At 44.2% G+C, this 20,738-nt stretch overlaps 1 protein-coding gene across 1 annotated transcript in view; it reads right to left on the bottom strand.

Annotated features, from left to right (window-relative positions):
* The window catches only part of LOC124547812, a gene marked incomplete at its 5' end in the record, with an annotated part of 204,065 nt that extends 191,436 nt beyond the window's left edge, over positions 1-12,629 (bottom strand). Inside the window, one exon of the mRNA XM_047125132.1 lies at positions 12,518-12,629. Within this exon, the coding sequence (XP_046981088.1) occupies positions 12,518-12,629 (112 nt within the window). The remainder of the gene's footprint in view (positions 1-12,517) is intronic.
* Between the last annotated feature and the right edge of the window lie 8,109 nt (positions 12,630-20,738).

Raw genomic sequence — 20,738 nt, 5'->3', positions numbered from 1 at the left:
AACAGTATACAGGGTGGTCCATTGATAGTGATCGGGCCAAATATCTCACGAAATAAGCATCAAACGATAAACTACAAAGAACGAAACTTGTCTAGCTTGAGGGGGGAAACAGATGGCGCTATGATTGGCCCGCTAGATGGCGCTGCCATAGGCCAAACGGATGTCAACTGCGTTTTTTTTTTTAAATGGGAACCCCCATTTTTTATTACATATTCGTGTAGTACGCAAAGAAATATGAATGTTTTAGTTGGACCACTTTGTTCGCTTTGTGATAGATGGCGCTGTAATAGTCACGAACGTATAAGTACGTGGTATCAGGTAACATTCCGCCAGTGCGGACGGCATTTGCTTCGGTATGCATTACCCGTGTTAAAATGGACCGTTTACCAATTGCGGAAAAGGTCGATATCGTGTTGATGTATGGCTATTGTGATCGAAATGCCCATCGGGTGTGCGCTATGTATGCTGCTCGGTATCCTGGACGGTACCATCCAAGTGTCCGGACCATTTTCGGTCAGAGGGTTAGCTGCCACCTGTAATAAAAAAAAACTGAGTTAATCGATCAACGACGAACTGAAACAGGTGTCTCACGACGCCCGCCCCGAGCAGATGCAACGAACGTAAACGAACAAAATGAGATAGTTACGTTTTTTAAGGAAACAGGAAGTGTTCAGCCACATGTGAAACGTCAACCACGACCTGCAACAAATGATGATGCCCAAGTAGGCGTTTTAGCTGCTGTCGCGTCCAATCCGCACATCAGTAGAAGACAAACTGCGCGAGAATCGGGAATCTCAAAAACGTCGGTGTTGAGAATGCTACACAACATCGATTGCACCCGTACCGTATTTCTATGCACCAGGAATTGCGTGGCGACGACTGTGAACGTCGTGTACAGTTCTGCCACTGGGCACAAGAGAAATTACGGGACGATGACAGATTTTTTGCACGCTTTCTATTTAGCGACGAAACGTCATTCACCAACAGCGGTAATGTAAACCGGCATAATATGCACTATTGGGCAACAGAAAATCCACGATGGCTGCGACAAGTGTAACGTCAGCGACCTTGGCGGGTTAATGTATGGTGCGGCATTATGGGAGGAAGGATAATTGGTCCCCATTTTATTGATGGCAATGTAAATGTTGCAATATGCTGATTTCCTACGTAATTTTCTACCGATGCTACTACAAGATGTTTCTCTGCATTACAGAATGACGATGTACTTCCAACGTGATGGATGTCCGGCACATAGCTCGCGTGCGGTTGAAGCGGTATTGAATAGCATGTTTCATGACAGGTAGATTGGTCGTCGAAGCACCATACCATGACCCGCACATTCACCGGATCTGACGTCCCCGGATTTCTTTCTGTGGGTAAAGTTGAAGGATATTTGTTAACGTGATCCACCGACAACGCCTCACAACATGCGACAGCGCATTGTCAATCCATGTGCGAACATTACGGAAGGCGAACTAGTCGTTGTTGAGAGAAATGTCGTTACACGTATTGCCAAACGCATTGATGTTGACGGACATCATTTTGAGCACTTATTGCATGTATTTACAGGTAATCACGCTGTAACAGCATGCGTTCTCAGAAATGACATGTTCACAAAGGTACATGCATCATTTGGAACAACCGAAATAAAATGTTCAAACGTACCTACGTTTTGTATTTTAATTTAAAAAACCTACCTGTTACGAACTGTTCGTCTACAATTGCGAGCCATATATTTGTGACTATTACAGCGCCATCTATCACAAAGCGAAAAAAGTGGTCCAACTAAAACATTCATATTTCTTTACGTACTACACGAATATGTAATAAAAAATGTGGCTTCCTATTTAAAAAAACGCAGTTGATATCCGTTTGAACTATGGCAGAGTCATCTAGCGGGCCAACCATAGCGCCAACTGGTTTCCCCCTTCAAGCTAGACAAGTCTCGTTATTTGAAATTTTTTCGTTTGACGCTTATTTCGTGAGATATTTGGCCCGGTCACGATCAATGGACCACCCTGTATACCCTCCAGTGCTAGTGCTACCAACTGCCGTCTGTGAGTGGTCACTGCACACTGTCGTCGAACATAGGCGGTGATCACATTAGTATGACTGGACCGAGTAGTTTCCAAAGCGTTGTCTTCAATACATGACATTCATTTATGCGGGTACCAGTAACCTCTGTATTGCCTACCACGAGCTGTATGATCACACGATTTATTAACCTCTTACCATATCATGTCTGGTATTGATACGGTATGGTTGGTTCAATTCGTCATTCGTTAATCGCGGTAATCAAAGGATTTGCAAAACTATGACAAGGAGATGAAAGCTTTGAGTTGGTGCGTGACAGGTGCAAGCTATTTAAAAAATTTGAGCGTTTTTATGAGAGGCAGTGACTAGGTTCGAACGTAGATTAATCTTAAATTGTAACTGGTCATTTAGATTATACTTACGGCGATGTACTTTTGGAGCCACTCATCAAATTTGTGAAGCCTTATACGGTCGCGGTCCTGCTCACAGCTTGATTTGTCTTTCTGTGCGTTTGTTGTGTCCAATACCTCATTGTTGCAGTACTGCTAACTGAACAAGGCTATGAAGTCGTATGTTCGCTTCGTTATCGATGCTATGGATGGGACGTTGGCGAACTGATTGAGTGTAAACGACAGTTTTCCCAGATTCCGTCGTATGAAAACAACCTAACCGGAAAAGTTACAGACACATGCATGGGTACAGACGTACATTGAAACAAACACTGTGACATCTATAATATAATGCATTTCATAAAAGAAGTACAGGTTACGTTATTCTCAGTTACTTGTTATGAGCATTTGACAGTTCAAATCACAGCAACCGTCTCAGTAAATTAGCATTATACAGCGTCGTAGGTAACTTTGGAAAATACGAGGTAGTCGTAAAAAGTAATGCCTCCGAATTTTTGATGTGAAAACTCTTAGAACTTTTTAAATGAAGCAAACATCATTAACATTCTGCATTTCTATTCCTCAAGTCTACATGTTTACTCAATATAGTCACGCTGGTGACGAGCACCAATTTGTTGATACCGTCATTAGAACGTTTGACTTTGTTGTCGGAGCCACAACCTCATCTCAGCTTGTACAATTTCCAACTACCAAAGTGAATTCCTTGAAGGTGTTCTTTAAGCTTTGGATACAGATGAAATCGGAAGGGGCCAAGTCGGGACTGTAGTGAAGACGATCGAGGACAGTGAAACCATTGTGTCGGATTGTTGCACTTGTCGCAACGTTCGTGTGTGGTCTGGCATTGTGATGCTGAAGGACGAGGTGCTCCATGTGTGGACGATCTCTTCCAATTCGGAACCCCATCACAGAACGCGGTTTCTCACGCACCTGTATAATTACGTTAAAGACCACTGTTTTACGAGCTAGGAATCGTAACTCTCTAGCGGCAGAGGGCTGCAAATATGTAGACGTGAAGAAAAAAGATTTATAATGTTAATAACGTTTGTTTTATTGAAAAAGCTTTAAGATTTTCCACATAAAATATTCTGGGGCACTACTTTTCAGCACACCGTCGTAGTTTAAGTCATGTTTCTCTAACATGAAAGAAGTTTTTAAATAAGACAGACTCATAAGTTAATCTATGACTCATTACTCAACTAGAAGGTAATTACGTCTGATGTCTCCAAAGGTTCTACCTTACGCCATTGCTTTGTCTTTGGTATATTATAAATATTTCATCTGTAAAACTGGCAGATGCCAGGTTTCTTTCGTTTGTAGATGATTCAAATATTGCGACAGATAGTAGAGCGTGTATTCATGGATGTTGTTAGATAACTTTGACTCGATGCATATTTATCAAAATCTGAAAAAACTTGCTGTGTGTGGTTCGGAGCCGGTAAGAAAGCTGCAACTAGTATATGGATAAAATACGGATAAAATGTAACATTCATACAAAAAACTTAAAGTTAAATTCTTGAATAATAGCTTCGCGATAAATTCATTTGGGAGGAACATATCATAGAACTGCCGTAACAGCTAGTCAAACGTTTATTTGAATGTTGTAACGCGAATATTGTCTTAGGTGGATGACATAAAATTATAGAAACTTGTACAGATGGCTTGCTATTATTTCACTGTGTCACACAGAAACGTACTTTGGAGTAATTTCTCAAGCTAACCTAAGGCTGAAAATGTAAGATGGATTATTTGTCCTGTAGAAGTCAATTCCAAGAGTCGATTATATTTGCTTCCGCTTCACAATAGTCTAACAGCCTACCGAAATTTGCCTTATAAACACGTGTTCCTTCCCTTCAACAGCTCAGTTTTCACAATAAATACTACGCATAAGAACAATTTACATAAAGGGTAAGAGTTATGTCTGTGAGCCAAACCGTGTACTTTGTCCAGGAGTACCCATTTTCAATAATTTCTCAGAAACCTTAAGTATCATACCTACTAATAATGTATATTTTAAAAGGAGCGCGAAGATTGGTTGACTGTAAGTTCTTTAGAATCCAGATACGAATTGTGAGACCTTAACTTTTCCCGGCGAATTGAATGTTCAAATAACTTACGGGTTTGCTGCCGGGTAACGTCGTCGACCACCGCCGATATTTCGACAGCAGCACACCCTGCCATTCTCGAGGCACAACAGTTGTGCCTGGAGAATTTCAGGGTGTGCTCCTGTCGAAATATCGGCAGTGGTCGACGGCGTTACCCGGCAGCAAACCCGTAAATTATTTGAACAGTTACGAATTTCTTACTACAACTAATTCTTTTATGCTCTTAATAATAATGACATCACAAAAATATGAGTTATATGTCATGCTTAGCTATTGTGAAATAATTACAACAATATGATCGACTCACGCACACAATGAAAACTTTTCTTTTGACGATATTAAGCTGTTATAGCCTAGGAATTACTTTACGCATTTTAGTGATTACACATTTGTATATTAATGGAAATTTCTGTAGAAAAATCACGATTTACCACAATATGTCACTTTACATTAAACCTACAACATTAATTACAGAACGCGAATCCAGTCATGATCATTTGTATCTAGTTAAGTGTATCTAAATTATAGAACACAGGGGAGAACCCAATTTATTCATCAGACAATGTATTAACAGAGCGAAGCACAAGGCCAGAATAACTGAGCCTAGTTGTTATGCGGGCGTTCGCGCATTTGGTCACCGTTTGTTTTTAATATGATGAAGCATTTACAGTACTACCACAATCGTAACTCGTATTTCGAAGATTGTTCATAACGATTACGACTGACATGAAGATATTGACAGCGTTCCGTTGACGATGAGTATGTGGCCCCGTACCGAAACGGCATAATAAATTTAAAATAGTTCCTACGCAGCCGGTGTCGACATTTTAGTCAGTAAAAATTATATTCCTGAGTTTCGTGTTAGCTGGAGAGCAATGAGTCTGCAGAAGACTCCACTTGCTAACTGTGGAATGAATGTTAAACATAACAATATTTATTACTGTGTACTCTTTCTTATGGTTTTGCGATACATTCCACATCCAAGAGAAACTCCTAACTGTTGTAGCTATGAAACGAACAATGAATCAAGTTCAATAATTTACAGAAATAATATCGTCCTTATGATACAAAGAAGTGCCGAAACGTGTCGTTAACAGAAAGCTACGTGGACATTGAAAGTCGCTGTGTGTGACTAGTGTTCTCAGATGCACCAATTTTTAGGGGTGTCATGATCAGTCGCGCGTAAACGTTACACGGACGCAATATGTTCGGACTTTTGGGCTGTGCTAACAATTCTAAATATAATGCGTATTCACTTCAGAAATGGTTCGAATGTGTGTGAAATCTTATGGGAGTTAACTGCTAAGGTCATCAGTCCCTAAACTTACACACTACTTAACCTAAATTATCCTAAGGTCAAACACACACACCGATGCCCGTGGGAGGACTCGAACCTCCGCCGGGACCAGCCACACAGTCCATGACAGGAGCGCCTTAGACCGCTCGGCTAATCCCGCGCGGCGTCAGAAATGGTCGAGTACGTGAAAGTTCCGAGATGAGTTTCTGAATGCTACGATGGCGGTAACCAACAAAAAAGAATACGGTGCACAAGGAGGTCGCTAGCAAGTTTCGAAGACAATCAGCCGCGTGGCCTCCATTGTTGCATTACTACCGCCACACCGAACGCCACTGTTTTCTGAATAGTGTTTTGACCTCTCTTCTATTGCCCCCCGCCCCCCCCCCCGCTTCCCATCCGCCCAACCCCTGTTCTCCATCATCCACTGGACGTGACTTGTCTTAGCGCATCAATTAGTACTGTGTTTCGGTTCCTTCGTGAGCGCTTCGTGATTTCGTTTATAGCGCGAAAAAATAAAAAATAAAAACCGGAGTGAACTTCTGGTGTGTGGCGAACAATCGTTCACATTATCAATTTGTTCTGTCAGTGGAAATACGGCTGACAAGTAATTTATAGAATATAAAGCGTGTCCCAGAAACGTTTCGACAAACTTCGAGCGTCTGTAGAGTGTGTCTTGAGGAACAAATCGAGAATAGGAATCCGTGTCCGGAAACGTCATCCGACGACGCTACAGAGCGTCGAAGTTACAGGCGCCGAAACTGTCATCCATCAAAGCAATAGAGAATCGCATTCGTCGGAGACCGGGCCTGTCTACATATCAGGTAGCTCCATCTCCTCTGCTGGCGAGCGTGGAAACCAGTCGCGATCGCTGAATAACAAACAGTATTGCGAGACATCCGCCTAGCGTCCGTCAACGAGTAGTCACGTTTGCTACTGAAGGGGTGACCTAGCGGCAGGAGCCGGCGCCTGTAACTTTGACGCTCTGTAGCGTCGTTGGATGACGTTTCTGATTAGCCTACTCGTTACTATTCTCGATTTGTTTCTTCAGACACGCTCTACAACCCCTCGAAGTTTGTCGTAACATTTCTGGGACGCCCAGTGTATCTATTCCGAAAGCCAGTAAATACAGTCTGAATGAAGTAGACCTATCTGCTAATCAGATGTATTAAGTAGCTACACTAACTATCCTAAGATCGGCCCGTCTTAGTTTCGAAGTTTCATTAATATTCTTAAGAACACAAAACATACAATTCATTTTTGTGCATGTGAACCGTCGTATTTAACCATTTAACGCATGAGTTTTTCCGTTTTAAGTATTTCTTATAGAACAGCATACGAGTCATATGAAAAATTGACTTTTTTCTTGAAACTTCCTGGCAGATTAAAACTGTGTGCCGGACCGAGACTCGAACTCGGGACCTTTGCCTTTCGCGGGCAAGTGCTCTACCAACTGAGCTACCCAAGCACGACTCACGCCCCGTCCTCACAGCCTTACTTCTGCCAGTATCTCGCCTCCTACCTTCAAAACTTTACAGAAGCTCTCCTGCGAACCCTGCAGAACTAGCACTCCTGAAAGAAAGGATATTGCGGAGACATGGCTTAGCCACAGCCTGGGGGATGTTTGCAGAACGAGATTTTCACTCTGCAGCGGAGTGTGCGCTGATATGAAACTTCCTGGCAGATTAAAACTGTGTGCCGGACCGAGACTCGAACTAGGGACCCTTGCCTTTCGCGGGCAAGTGCTCTACCAACTGAGCTACCCAAGCACGACTCACTCCCCGTAGAGCACTTGCCCGCGAAAGGCAAAGGTCCCGAGTTCGAGTCTCGGTCCGGCACACATTTTTAATCTGCCAGCAAGTTTCATATCAGCGCACACTCCGCTGCAGAGTGAAAATCTCATTCTGACTTTTTTCTTTTTTGCCAAATATCTTTGTTTATACTTGCCACTTATAGGAGAGCATACGAGTCAGATGAAAAATTGACTTTTTTCTTTTTTGCAAAATATCTTTGTTTATACTGCATACGTGCAGTACAGATCAGACTGGTAAAAAGCATGGACCGTAGAACTCTTATCGTTTCTCCAATTTATTATGTTTCCAGAAATTTGTTACAAATCCTGAATTCCACTAACTAAGCGCTACCGATATAGCATTTGCTACGAAAAAAGCACTGTAGCTCAGGGTGGCGAGATGCGAGAGAACTTTAACTGCTTCAGAGACTAGTTAAAAGACACACAACTTTCACTCCCACCTAACCGTGACATATCTAGGTATTCAAACGGTATATGAAAAGATATCATGTTAAATGCTTATTTAATCGTAATATTGCAACGAGAAAAAGAGAACTTACAGACTGCAATGACCCACCAAAATTACCTTTGTGAACAATGTGATGTTGCATTTCCTTGAAACCAAGATTAAAGTGATGGCTTTCTGGGGCAGAGTTCCGGTTCAGATAGTTCAAATGGCTCTGAGCAATTTGAGACTTAACATTTAAAGTCATCAGTCCCCTAGACTTAGAACTATTTAAACCTAACTAACCTAAGGACATCACACACATGCATGCCAGAGGCAGGATTCGAACCTGGGACCGTAGCAGCAGCGAAGTTCCGGACTTAAGCGCCTAGACCCGCTCGGCAGAGTTCCGTTCAGTTTCAGAAGCATTGTGGATAATGTGACTTTAGAAGAAAGTATCGTCCTTCATTTAGTTCGGATGTCAAATTTTCATAGACTGTAATAAAGATCTAGGTGTAAAATTGGCTACATTTGGAAATATATGTGACACCACCCACGATATATTTAAAAATAAAACCAGACAAGAAACGAGAGTAAAATTTTATAAAGCTATAGCTCTTCCAGAAATTTTTCATAGGAGTGAATACTGGATACCTACATAAAGAACATCTCGTAAGATAGAAAGTGTAGAAATGAAATTTCCAAGAACAACAAAAAGCTACTCAAGAACGGACTGTAAAAAAATCGAAAGAGTGCAATGACAACTAATAGTAGGGCCAATTGAAAGCAGCATAACTAAACAGCGCAACATCTGGTACGAACAAGTACAAAGAACGGACAGTAAACTATTTGCGTAATCAGCGTTAGCTCATAGACCGACGGGAAGAAGATAAGTTGGAAGACCTAGGGAGAGATGTCCAGATAGTTAGTGAGAACGGAACAGATTCAATGCCTATTCCATGATGGGTCGAAGTTATATCTATGCAGTGTTTCAGAGTCCTTGCATCAAACGTCTAGGGTCGAAAGATCGCGTGGTAGGGAACTACCTCTGTCAGAGGCAAAATGTTTGCTGACGCTTCCCGGCAACACTAGGTTCCTTTAATATTCAACGACCCTGGGACGACGAGATTAGACACGGTTAGCAGGGTCTGCCAATCAAGTGTGCTGCATACCACCTGCCGAATCAAAGTGATAAAGTTATTTTTATTAAAAAACTTTAAGAACGAGCGTCCCTGAGCAGAAAAATTTATTTTCGAAGCGAATTGGGAACTTAAGTTTTGCCTGGCGTAATGCCCTACGCACAGAGCAGAAGACTGGATTATAAGCGCAACACAGGACATTCGCAGGCTGCAGAACACCTACACCCTGCCGCCCTCATGGCCATGGTCAACACAGAAGGCCGGGAAGCTTCAGTGAATATTTTGTCTCTAAAAAACGTTCCTCCCCTTGACGTGATCTATCATCCCTAGACATTTGTTGTATAGGTTTCACTACACCTTGTATATATTAAGAGCCAAAAGCAACATCTCAAACTAGAAGCTGTAAGGAGACCCTATAGCCGGCCGCTGTGGTTGAGCGGTTCTAGGCGCTTCAGTCCGGAACCGCGCTGCTGCTACGGTAGCAGGTTCGAATCGTGCCTCGGGCATGGATGTGTGTGATGTCCTTAGCTTAGATAGGTTTAAATAGTTCTAAGTCTAGGGGACTGATCACAGATGTTAAGTCGCATAGTGTTTAGAGCCCTTTGAACCATATATATATATATATATATATATATATATATATATATATATATATATATATACATATAATTTTTTTGAGACCCTATAAATCTGTTTTACCTGTAGGTGTTGTACCAGTGTAACAACTTCGTTCATAACATGTTATAAGGAAGTACTGATGGAATGATTGAAAATTAGCCTTTAGGGATCCGTATCGCAATTGGTAAAAGCGGAACGCTTATAGAGGATCGCTTCTTTGTCCGTCGGTCTCTCTGTTTTGCCTGTCCGTCTGTTAAGACCCATTATTCTCAGTAACGGGTAGACATATCAAGTAAAAATTTATGTTGCATACTAAGGTCTACGGCCCCTTTGCAGTGTACACAACTGAAGCTTCTAAGACAATGCAGTCGAAAGATAGGTCAATTATGTTACATATTTTGATACTCCGAACTCACTCGTAGAAAACGATAGTGTACTTCCCGTTGACCTAGAATCATGAAATTTAGGAAGAAGCAACATTTAGAAGTAGAAGTAAAAATCCGAAAAAAAACATTAATTTGTAATTATCCCATACGAAATTTTTTTGTGATTTTTGTTCTCTCTATCTCTCTTTTAAGACCCCGTTTTATCAGGAACGAGTAGATGTATCAAGTTGAAATTTGAGTCACATACTGAGCTCTTCGGTCCGTTGGTGGTGCAAACAATTGAAGTTGCTAAGTCAATACAGTCAAAAGATCAGGCAATTTATGTCACGTATTTTGATACTGGCAAACTCACTCATCAAAACTTGCAGGATACTTCCTGTTGGCCTGGAATCACGAAATTTGGCAAGAAGCAAGGTTTCAAAGTACAAGTAAAGGAAAAAATTCAAAAATTGTTGTTTTGTAGTTACATCACGAAAAATATTATTTTTTGTGAATTACTGAAATCATATTTAAGTAAGCAAATACATATTTTATGAAATCTTCTCTCTTTGCACGTGTAAACTTTAAGTCCTCTGCTCGCTGGTTTCTGTATGTGCAGGCTAGTCTTAGGAACTACTGTAGAAATTCCGATACAGTCTTGGTATTATTGTGACCGATATATTTCCAGTATTAATATTGATAACAGGCAAAAATCTTCGAGATTCTCGATTCCCGGAATAGATGAACTACCTATATTCATAATTAACTTTGTACCGAATCACGACTCTCTTGCCCAACTTAAAGTCCCGAGCGACTGGAAAAAAGCGGAGGTGACGCCTGTATATAAGAAGGGTAGAAGGATAGATCCTCAAAATTGCAGACCAATATCCTTAACGTCGGTTTGTGCAGGATTCTCGAACATATTCTCAGTTCGAATATAATGATTTTCCTTGAGACAGAGAAGTTGCTGTCCACGCATCAGCACGGCTTTAGAAAGCATCGCTCCTGCGAAACGCAACTCGCCCTTTTATTCAGATGATATCTTGCAAACTATGGATGAAGGGTATCAGACGGATGCCATATTCCTTGACTTCCGGAAAGCGTTTGACTCGGTGCCCCACTGCAGACTCTTAACTAAGGTACGAGCATATGGGATTGGTTCCCAAGTACGTGAGTGGCTCGAAGATTTCTTAAGTAATAGAACCCAGTACGTTGAACTCGATAGTGAGTGTTCATCGGAGGTGAGGGTATCATCTGGAGTGCCCCAGGGAAGTGTGGTAGGTCCGCTGTTGTTTTCTATCTACATAAATGATCTTTTGGATAGGGTGGATAGCAATGTGCGGCTGTTTGCTGATGATGCTGTAGTGTACGGGAAGGTGTCGTCGTTGAGTGACTGTTGGAGGATACAAGATGACTTGGACAGGATTTGTGATTGGTGTAAAGAATGGCAGCTAACTCTAAATATAGATAAATGTAAATTAATGGAGATGAATAAGAAAAAGAATCCTGTAATGTTTGAATACTCCATTAGTAGTGTAGCGCTTGACACAGTCACGTCGATTAAATATTTGGGCGTAACATTGCAGAGCGGTATGAAGTGGGACAAGCATGTAATGTCAATTGTGGGGAAGGCGGATAGTCGTCTTCGGTTCATTGGTAGAATTTTGGGAAGATGTGGTTCATCTGTAAAGGAGACCGCTCATAAAACACTAATCCGACCTATTCTTGAGTACTGCTCGAGCGTTTGGGATCCCTATCAGGTCGGATTGAGGGAGGACATAGAAGCAATTCAGAGGCGGGCTGCTAGATTTATTACTGATAGGTTTGATCATCACGCGAGTGTTACGGAAATGCTTCAGGAATTCGGGTGGGAGTCTCTAGAGGAAAGGAGGCGTTCTTTTCGTGAAACGCTACTGAGGAAATTTAGAGAACCAGCATTTGAGGCTGACTGCAGTAGGTCTACAATTTTACTGTCGCCAACTTACATTTCGCGGAAAGACCACAAATATAAGGTGAGAGAGATTAGGGCTCGTACAGAGGCATATAGGCAGTCATTTTTCCCTCGTTCTGTTTGGGAGTGGAACAGGGAGAGAAGATGCTAGTTGTGGTACGAGGTACCCTCCGCCACGCACCGTATGGTGGATTGCGGAGCATGTATGTAGATGTAGATGTAGAACCCACAGTGCGCGAGTACTACTCGGACTCGACGAATCTTTTTTGATGTCCCGAGCTTTAGGTCCTTTTTCTGCCGATAAAACAGCCACCCCAAAATCGCGATTTTGTGCAAATTGGATTCGGTGAGAGGTCGTGTGACTGACCTGAGAAGGCGGCGGCGGCCGCGGGCAGAAGGCTGAGCGAGGCGAGCAGCACCAGCACGACGGCGGCGGAGGCGGTGGCGGCGCCGAGGCCGGCGGGGGCGGCAGAGGCGGCAGGGGCGGCGGCCGGCTGCGCCTGCGGCCACGACCACGACCAGGGCCAGGCGAGCGCGCGCGCCGGCAGCTGCTGGGGGCGCCGCATCACGACGGCGACTGAGCGCGCGCGCGCGCCGCGCCGCTTTTTACAGCGGAGGCACGGCCAGCGGCTAGAAAGTCACGCCGCCGCTCCCACTCCGGAGGTCGCCGGCCGGCGCGGCGGTGCGCGCACCTGCCTGCTGCCCGCCTCCCCCACTTTTGCGTGGTCCACACCACAACACAGTACCTCATTTGCTTTCGAGGGTCTCATTGCAGTCTTATCATCTTGCAGGAGTTCAAGAAAGTACGAGGTGCGACCTGAGAATACGTTCAGATTTTCTATCTATCTTCTCAGCGATCATAGGCCCTGTAGACCACGCGCTGCATCAACGACCTGCTTACACCGCCTTCTATCTCTCGCAGCCCTCTCCACCCTGCGGAAATTCCTAATGCTGCGATGTCCTTCTCTATGTCATCTTTCCACCTTGTACGAGGTCAATCCAATGGTCTTGTTGCCTGGAGAGTTCCTTCAAATGCTTTCTTGGTGATCCTGTTGTTTTCCATTCTGGCCACATGTCCAGCCCATTGCAGTCTCCTACTTTTAAATTTCTGGATGATAGTGGTTTGCTTCATTAACTGATAAATTTCATTGTTCTTTCGAATTCTCCATGCACCATTCTCCAACACAGGTCCCCAGATTTTTCTCATTACTTTTCTTTCGAAAACATTCAGTTTTTCTCTTTCATTCTTTGTAAGCGTCCAGCTTTCTGAGCCATATAGTACTAAGGGGTGGATAATAGTGTTGTATATCTTCATCTTAGTGGTGATTGACAAAGCTTTACTTTTGAGTGGGTTGCTCAGTGAGTACATACATCTTGACCCTGAGGCTACTCCTTCATTTATGTCCATTGTTGTGATATTTTTTTACTGTTGAAACGTGATCCAAGGTATTTAAACTGGAGAACGTTTCTGAATTTAGATTGTTGGTCAATTTCAAAGTAAGGATTTGGGTTTATGACTCGACCTATTTCCATATATGCGGTTCTCCCTCGGTTAATCAATAGCCCGATTTTGCTGGCACTGTGCCTGAGAGATCTGTACATGTCTTTCAGTTCTTCTTCAGTTTCACTCAGCAACAGTGTATCATCTGCATAAGCCAGGAGTTTTACTTCACTGTGTTCGAAGCCGGCCGTGGTGGCCGTGCGGTTCTAGGCGCTCCAGTCCGGAGCCGCGCTGCTCCTACGGTCGCAGGTTCGAATCCTGCCTCGGGCATGGGTGTGTGTGATGTCCTTAGGTTCGTTAGGTTTAAGTAGTTCTAAGTTCTAGGGGACTGATGACCACAGCAGTTGAGTCCGATAGTGCTCAGAGCCATTTGAACCATTTTTGAACTGTGTTCGAATCGGAGACCATTGTATAGATGTAAATTACTCTCCCGAATCACTTTCTCTAATGCAAGGTTGAAGAGGACACATGAAAGAGCGTCTCCCTGTCGTAAACCTGTTTTAAATGGAAAGGTGGGGGATATGGATCCTCTGAACTTCACTGCTGCCTGGGAGCCATCCATGCAAAGTTGTATCATCCTAATGATTTTACTGGGTATACTAAATTCTCGTAATGTGTTGTAGACTCTACTTCTGTGGATGCTCTCGTAGACTCGCTGGAAGTCAATGAAGAGACAGTGGATGTTTTTGTTAAATTCCCAGTATTTCTCAAAGATTTGTCGTATAGTAAACAAATTATCAGTTGTGGAACGGTTTGTTCGAAATCCAGCCTGGTAATCTTGAAAAATGTTTTCTGTGTAAGATTTAAGTTTTGCCAGAATGGTCATTGACAAGATTTTGTATGTTATGTTCAGCAAACTGATTCCTCTGTAATTTCCACATTCCATTCTGTTTCCTTTATTGTGTATGGGACAAATTATCGCAGTTTTCCAATCTTCAGGCAGTGCTTCAGTTTTTCAGATCATTGTGATAAGGTTATAAATTTCTTTGTGTAGTTTGCTTCCGCCCTCTTTTAACATCTCTGTTGATATCTGGTCCTCGCCTGCTGCTTTGTTGTTTTCGAGCTTTTGAATGGAGTGGATCACTTCCTGTTATGTGATTCTACATTCGTCATTATTAATGCTGTCACTCTCAGACATTGCATAATTGAAGGTTATGTGCGGATCAGTGCAATTTAACACTTCTGAGAAATACTCTTTCCATCTTTCTAGGATACCTTTCAGCTGCGTTAGCATATTTCGATTTTTATCTTTTATGAATAGGTTTTCACTTTGATAACCTCTCTTGCTTTTCTTTGTATTTTGAAACAACTTCTTTGAGTTTCCATTCCTGCTTTCCACTTCTATAGATTCTAGGATTCCAGTTAGATATTTCCTTTTCTCTGTTCGTAGAACTCTTGCTATTTCTCTTCTAACCGCATTGAACGTCTCCCTCCTGTCCTCACTCTCCCTATTATGCAGCCACAGCGTCCTGGCTTCTTTCCTCCGTCCTTTTAATACAATCAAGTCACATTAATCTGACGACCGCCTATGTTCGGCGTCAATTTGCAGTAACCACTCACAACGGGAGGTGGCAGCACTATTATTGGAGGATATGAAAGGCGCGTCGGGTGGATGCAGAAAACAATGCAGCCATTGTCGTAATGCAGAAACTGAATGATTTTATCTGTCGTCCACAGAACGGCCTGATCGTTGGCTTTCGTGGAAACGGCCAAGTTCTTAAACCACTCGGAGGCCGTTTCGGTTAAATCATACCACGCCTGGCAAAATTTTGTTATCCGAAACCAACGTCGCGGCAATTGTGGTGCACCACAGTCCACGGATGACACGGGCGAACGACGACTGCGGAGATGTATACAGACGAAGTGAAGTGCAATTGTTGAGCAGCTAACTGCTCCGATTTACCAAGAGGCTACCAACATAGTCTCCTCCACGACCATCAAGCGGATGTTGCTGTGTATGGGCCTATGCAGAGGGCACCTGGTTTATGCACCCATACTGACTGCTGTTCATCGGCGACGAAGAGTGAAATTAGCACGCCAGTACCGCAACTGGACGTCCACTGGGAGGCGATAGGTGGGTATTTCACAAGAAGGACGTTTTATGCCCCATCGGACAGATAGCAAACACTCTACACCACTCATCAGAAGGAGGAGGGGGCGTTATGATTTGGGGCATGTTTTCGTGGTATTCCCTGGGTGGACTCATCATTCTGCAAGGACAATGTATCAACACAAGTATGTACGTATCCTTTGGGACCGTGTCCATCCCTACATGCAGCGTGTCTTCCCTCGGCACCGTGGCGTCTACCAGTAAGACAACGCAACGCGTCACAGCTCACACTGTACCTGCGTCGCTCGAAGAGCACCACAGTTTACCGAACTCTCCTTGCTACCTAACTCCCAGGTTTAAACCAAATTGACAATCTCTGGTACCATCTGAATCGGGGAGTTCGCGCCGTGGATCCTCAACCGAACTTGTCAAGGCACGCAGTCGGCATGACTCAATATCCCTGTCGGTACCTTCCAGAAATTCATTGAGTCTCTACCTGTACGGCTCACAGAGGTCTGTGGTGCAAAAGTGGTTGTTCAGGCTTTTGACAGGTCGACGCATTAATCTCACTGGACAGCTTAAAAACAAAATGAGTACAGACACACCAACTAATTATTGGAAAAAACTACAAATCTTAAGCTATATTTCCACATAGCTCCCGTCAGTTTGCAGGCATCTGTTGTAGCGTGGCATAAGCGTTTGTATGTCTTCCTCGCTGGCTGTGGTGGCCGTGCGGTTCTAGGCGCTTCGGTCCGGAGCCGCGGGACCGCTGCGGTCGCAGGTTCGAATCCTGCCTCGGGCATGGATGTGTGTGGTGTCCTTGGGTTAGTTAGGTTTAAGTAGTTCTAAGTTCTAGGGCACTGATGACCTAAGATGTTAAGTCCCATAGTGCTCAGAGCCATTTGAACCATTTGAACCATATGCCTTCCTCATACACTATCAAAATGGTTCAAATGGCTCTGAGCACTGAGGTCATCAGTCCCCTAGACTTAGAACTACTTAAACCTAACTAACCTAAGGATATCACACACGTCCATGCTCGAGGCAGGATTTGAGCCTACGACCGTAGCAGCAGCGCGGTTCCGGACTGAAGGGCCTCGAACTGCTCGGCCACAGCGACCGCCATATACTGTCTGCTCGAAACTAACCACACCGTAACCAGACCCTTATTATTGCACACTCATCTTTATGACGGGTGGATATCTGTTGGGGACACTATCAATGATGTGTCTGAAGGTACACTATGTGGTGAAAAGTATCCGGACATCCCCAGAAACATATGTTTCTCATATTAGGTGCATTGTGCTACCACCTACTGCCAGGTACTCCATATCAGAGACCTCAGTAGTCATTAGATATCGTGACAGAGCAGAATGGGGGCGCTCTGCGAAACTCACGGACTTCGAACGTGGTCTGGTGATTGGGTGTCACTTGTGTGATACGTCTGTACGCGAGATTTCCACTCTCCTAGACACGCCTAGGTCCACTGTTTGCGATGTGATAGTGAAGTGGAAACGTGGAGGGACACGTACAGCACAAAAGCGTACAGGCCGTCCTCGTCTGTTGACTGACAGAGACCGCCGGCAGTTGAAGAGGGTCAGAACGTATAATAGGCACACATCTATCCAGACCATCACACAGGAATTCCAAACTGCTTCAGGGTCCACTGCAAGTACTGTGACAGTTAGGCGGGAGGTGAGAAAACTTGGATTTCATGGTCGAGCGGCTGCTCATAAGCCGCACATAACGCCGGTAAATGCCAAACGACGCCTCGCTTGGTGTAAGGAGCATAAACATTAGACGGTTGATCATTGGAAAAACGTTGTGTGGAGTGACGAATCACGGTACACAATGTGGCGATCGGATGGCAGGGTGTGGATATGGCGAATGCCCGGTGAACTTCATTTGCCAGCGTGTGTGGTGCCAAGACTAAAATTCGGAGACAGTGGTGTTATGGCGTGGTCGTGTTTCTCATGGTGGGGGCTTGCACCCCCTATTGTTTTGCGTGGCCTACATTGATGTTTTAAGCACATTCTTGCTTCCCTCTGTAGAAGAGCAATTCTGGGAGGGCGATTGCATCTTTCAACACTATCGATCACATGTTTGTAATGCACTCTCTGTGGCGGAGTGGCTACACCACACTAACATCCCTGTAATGGACTGGCCTGCACAGAGTCCTAACCTGAATGCTATAGAACACCTTTGTGATGTTTTGGAACGCCGACTTCGTGCCAGGCCCCACCGACTGACATCGATACCTCTCCTCAGTGTAGCACTCTGTGAAGAATGGGCTGTCATTCCCCGAGAAACCTTCCAGCACCTTATTGAACGTATGCCTGCGAGAGCGGATGCTGTCATGAAAGCTACGGGTGCCCCAACACCATATTGCGTTACCGATGGAGGGCTCTACGAACTTGTAAGTCATTTTCAGTCAGGTGTCCGGATACTTTTGATCACACAGTGTATGTGGACGAATGGTATCCCATTCTTTCTCAACAGACGAAGTGAGACGGTAACGATGTGGGACGCTGGAATCTGTAGCGAAATCGAATTTCTAACTCATCCCAAAGGTGTTCCGTTGGGTTCAGGTCGGAATTCTGTGCCACCCAGCTGATTTCAGGAATGTTATTTTCCACAAACCGTTATGCTTATGACCGGGAGCATTGTCATGGCAATGCAACCAATCGTCGTCTCCGCACTGTTCCTCTAGTGTACATAGTACACAATTCTGTAAAGTGTGCTATCCTTTCGTTTTTAGCTTTTCTTTTAAGCTCAATAAGAGTATCACGCCCTAGCCACGAAAAACATCTCTGTACCGTCACACCACTTCCTGCACACTTCACTGTTGGCACCACACATAATGGTAAGTAACGTTCTCCGTACTTTCACCAAACCCAAATCCTTCCATCGTATTGCCACTGGGTACAAAGCAATTCATCACTCCGAATCACTGTTTTCCAGTCATCCATTGTCAAGTGGCGTCGCTGTTTACACTACCTTATGCATCCGGGCCAGACAGTCCATTTCTGGAAGGCTGTTGCCCACAAACCTTTGTCTCTGAGATGCTGCTTTATGACAGGGTGTCCTGTCTTGCTGACGCAAACAGTCATCATTTCCGACCTAGCCTCTACTGTACGCAATATGCAGTGATGTAAAATGTTGGCTCAAATGGCTCTGAGCACTATGAGACTTAACTTCTGAGGTCATCAGTCCGCTAGAACTTAGAACTACTTAAACCTAACCAACCTAAGGACATCACACACATCCATGCCCGGGGCAGGATTCTAACCTGCAACCGTAGCGGTTGCAAGGTTCCAGACTGTAGCGCCTAGAACCGCCCGGCCACACCGGCCGGCAATGTAAAATTTGGCCGGCCGATGTGGCCGAGCGGTTCTAGGCACTTCACTCCGGAACCACGTGGCTGCCACGGTCGCAGGTTCGAATCCTGCCTCGGATATGGATGTGTGTGATGTCCTTAGGTTAGTTAGGTTTAAATAGTTCTAAGTCTAGGGGACTGATGACCTTAGATGTTAAGTCCCATATTGCTTAGAGCCATATGAACATTTTTTTTTTTTTTTTTTTTTTTTTTTAATGTGTTCACATCCTTCTGTATTTATTGGTCTTCTTAAGCTTAATAATGACACCATACCCTATCCACCCAAAAACACCTCCGTAACGTAACATCACCTCCTCCATTCTTTACTGTTGGTACTACACTTGATGGTAGGTAACGTTCTACAGGTTTTCGCTAAATCCAGGCTCTTTCATCGGATTGCCAGGAGGTATAACGTTATTCATCACTTCGAATCATTATTTTCCAGTCACCCACTGTCCAATGGCGTCGCTCTTTGCATCACCTCAAGGCTCGCTCAGCACTGACTACAGAAAATGGAAATGACCGTACGGCATTGTGGGCCGGGAGTCCCCTATTCAGGGAAGTTCGGCATCCAAAGGCAAGTACTTATTGCATTCGACGCCACATTGGGCGATTTGCGCGTGGGAGATGGGGGTGAAATGATTTTGAGAACAACACAGCACCAGTCCCTGCACGGAGAAAATCTCCTGCCCCAGCCGGGAATCGAACCTGTGCTCTTTGGCGTGGCATTCCGTCGCGCTGACAACTCAGCTAACGGGGGCAGACCCGACTACAGAAATGTATGACGTAAGAGGAACTACCTGAACATTGTACCCCTTTCTTTTTAGCTCCATACGCACCAGCCATTATGCTAGGTCGACTGGAATTCTCGAGTGATTCCTCCTGCTGATTACAGCCACCCACTGCAATGTTCGATGGTTCCTCTCCCTCAGTCCATGACGTCTGGCTGCTTTTGATTTAGCTGCGATTGTTCCTACGCGTTTCCACTTCGTAATCACATCGCAAAAGTCGGCGTGGGGAGCTTTAGAAGAGTATGGCCCTGAGTTATTTGTTACTTAGGTGACATCCATAATCGAACTCACTGAGTCCTACCGTCCGATACATTCTGCCATTACTGCTGCGCTACTGGCACCACAATACTGCCCGCCTCCTTTTATACTTCCAGGACCGCCTCTAGTAACATCTAGTGGTCCATTCCTCATTACATAGGATTCTCCAGATGCCTGTGTGCAGATAGTGTAAAATTTTGCCCCCTATGTTTTCCATAATGTAGCAACATGTTCCTTAAGTTCGTTATCGTTGTTAAAGTCGTGACAACCAAAAATCGTTTTTAGGTGTAAGAAGACACGGAAGACTCCAGGGGCGAGGTTGTGGCTATATGGCGGATAGTCAAACTGGTTATAGTAAACGTCCTGTAAGAGCTGTGTTTTGTTCGCAGTGTGAGTTCGGGCATTGTCACTAACAAAAATAGCACCGTTTGTGAGATTTCCGTGGCACTTATACTGTACTGCGCGACGCAGTATTATAAGCGTCTCGTAGAAAACAGTTCTATTGATTGTTTCACCTCAAGGTGTATAATGCACCTGTAAAATGCCGTGTCTGTCCCAAAAGATTGTGTACGTGACTATTCGCGATGTCAAGACTTCTTTTGCTCTAGTCTT

Source organism: Schistocerca americana, chromosome 1 (genome assembly GCF_021461395.2).
Source record: "Schistocerca americana isolate TAMUIC-IGC-003095 chromosome 1, iqSchAmer2.1, whole genome shotgun sequence".
Taxonomy (NCBI): Eukaryota; Metazoa; Arthropoda; class Insecta; order Orthoptera; family Acrididae; genus Schistocerca; species Schistocerca americana.
This window is presented reverse-complemented; position numbering and strand designations above follow the sequence as displayed.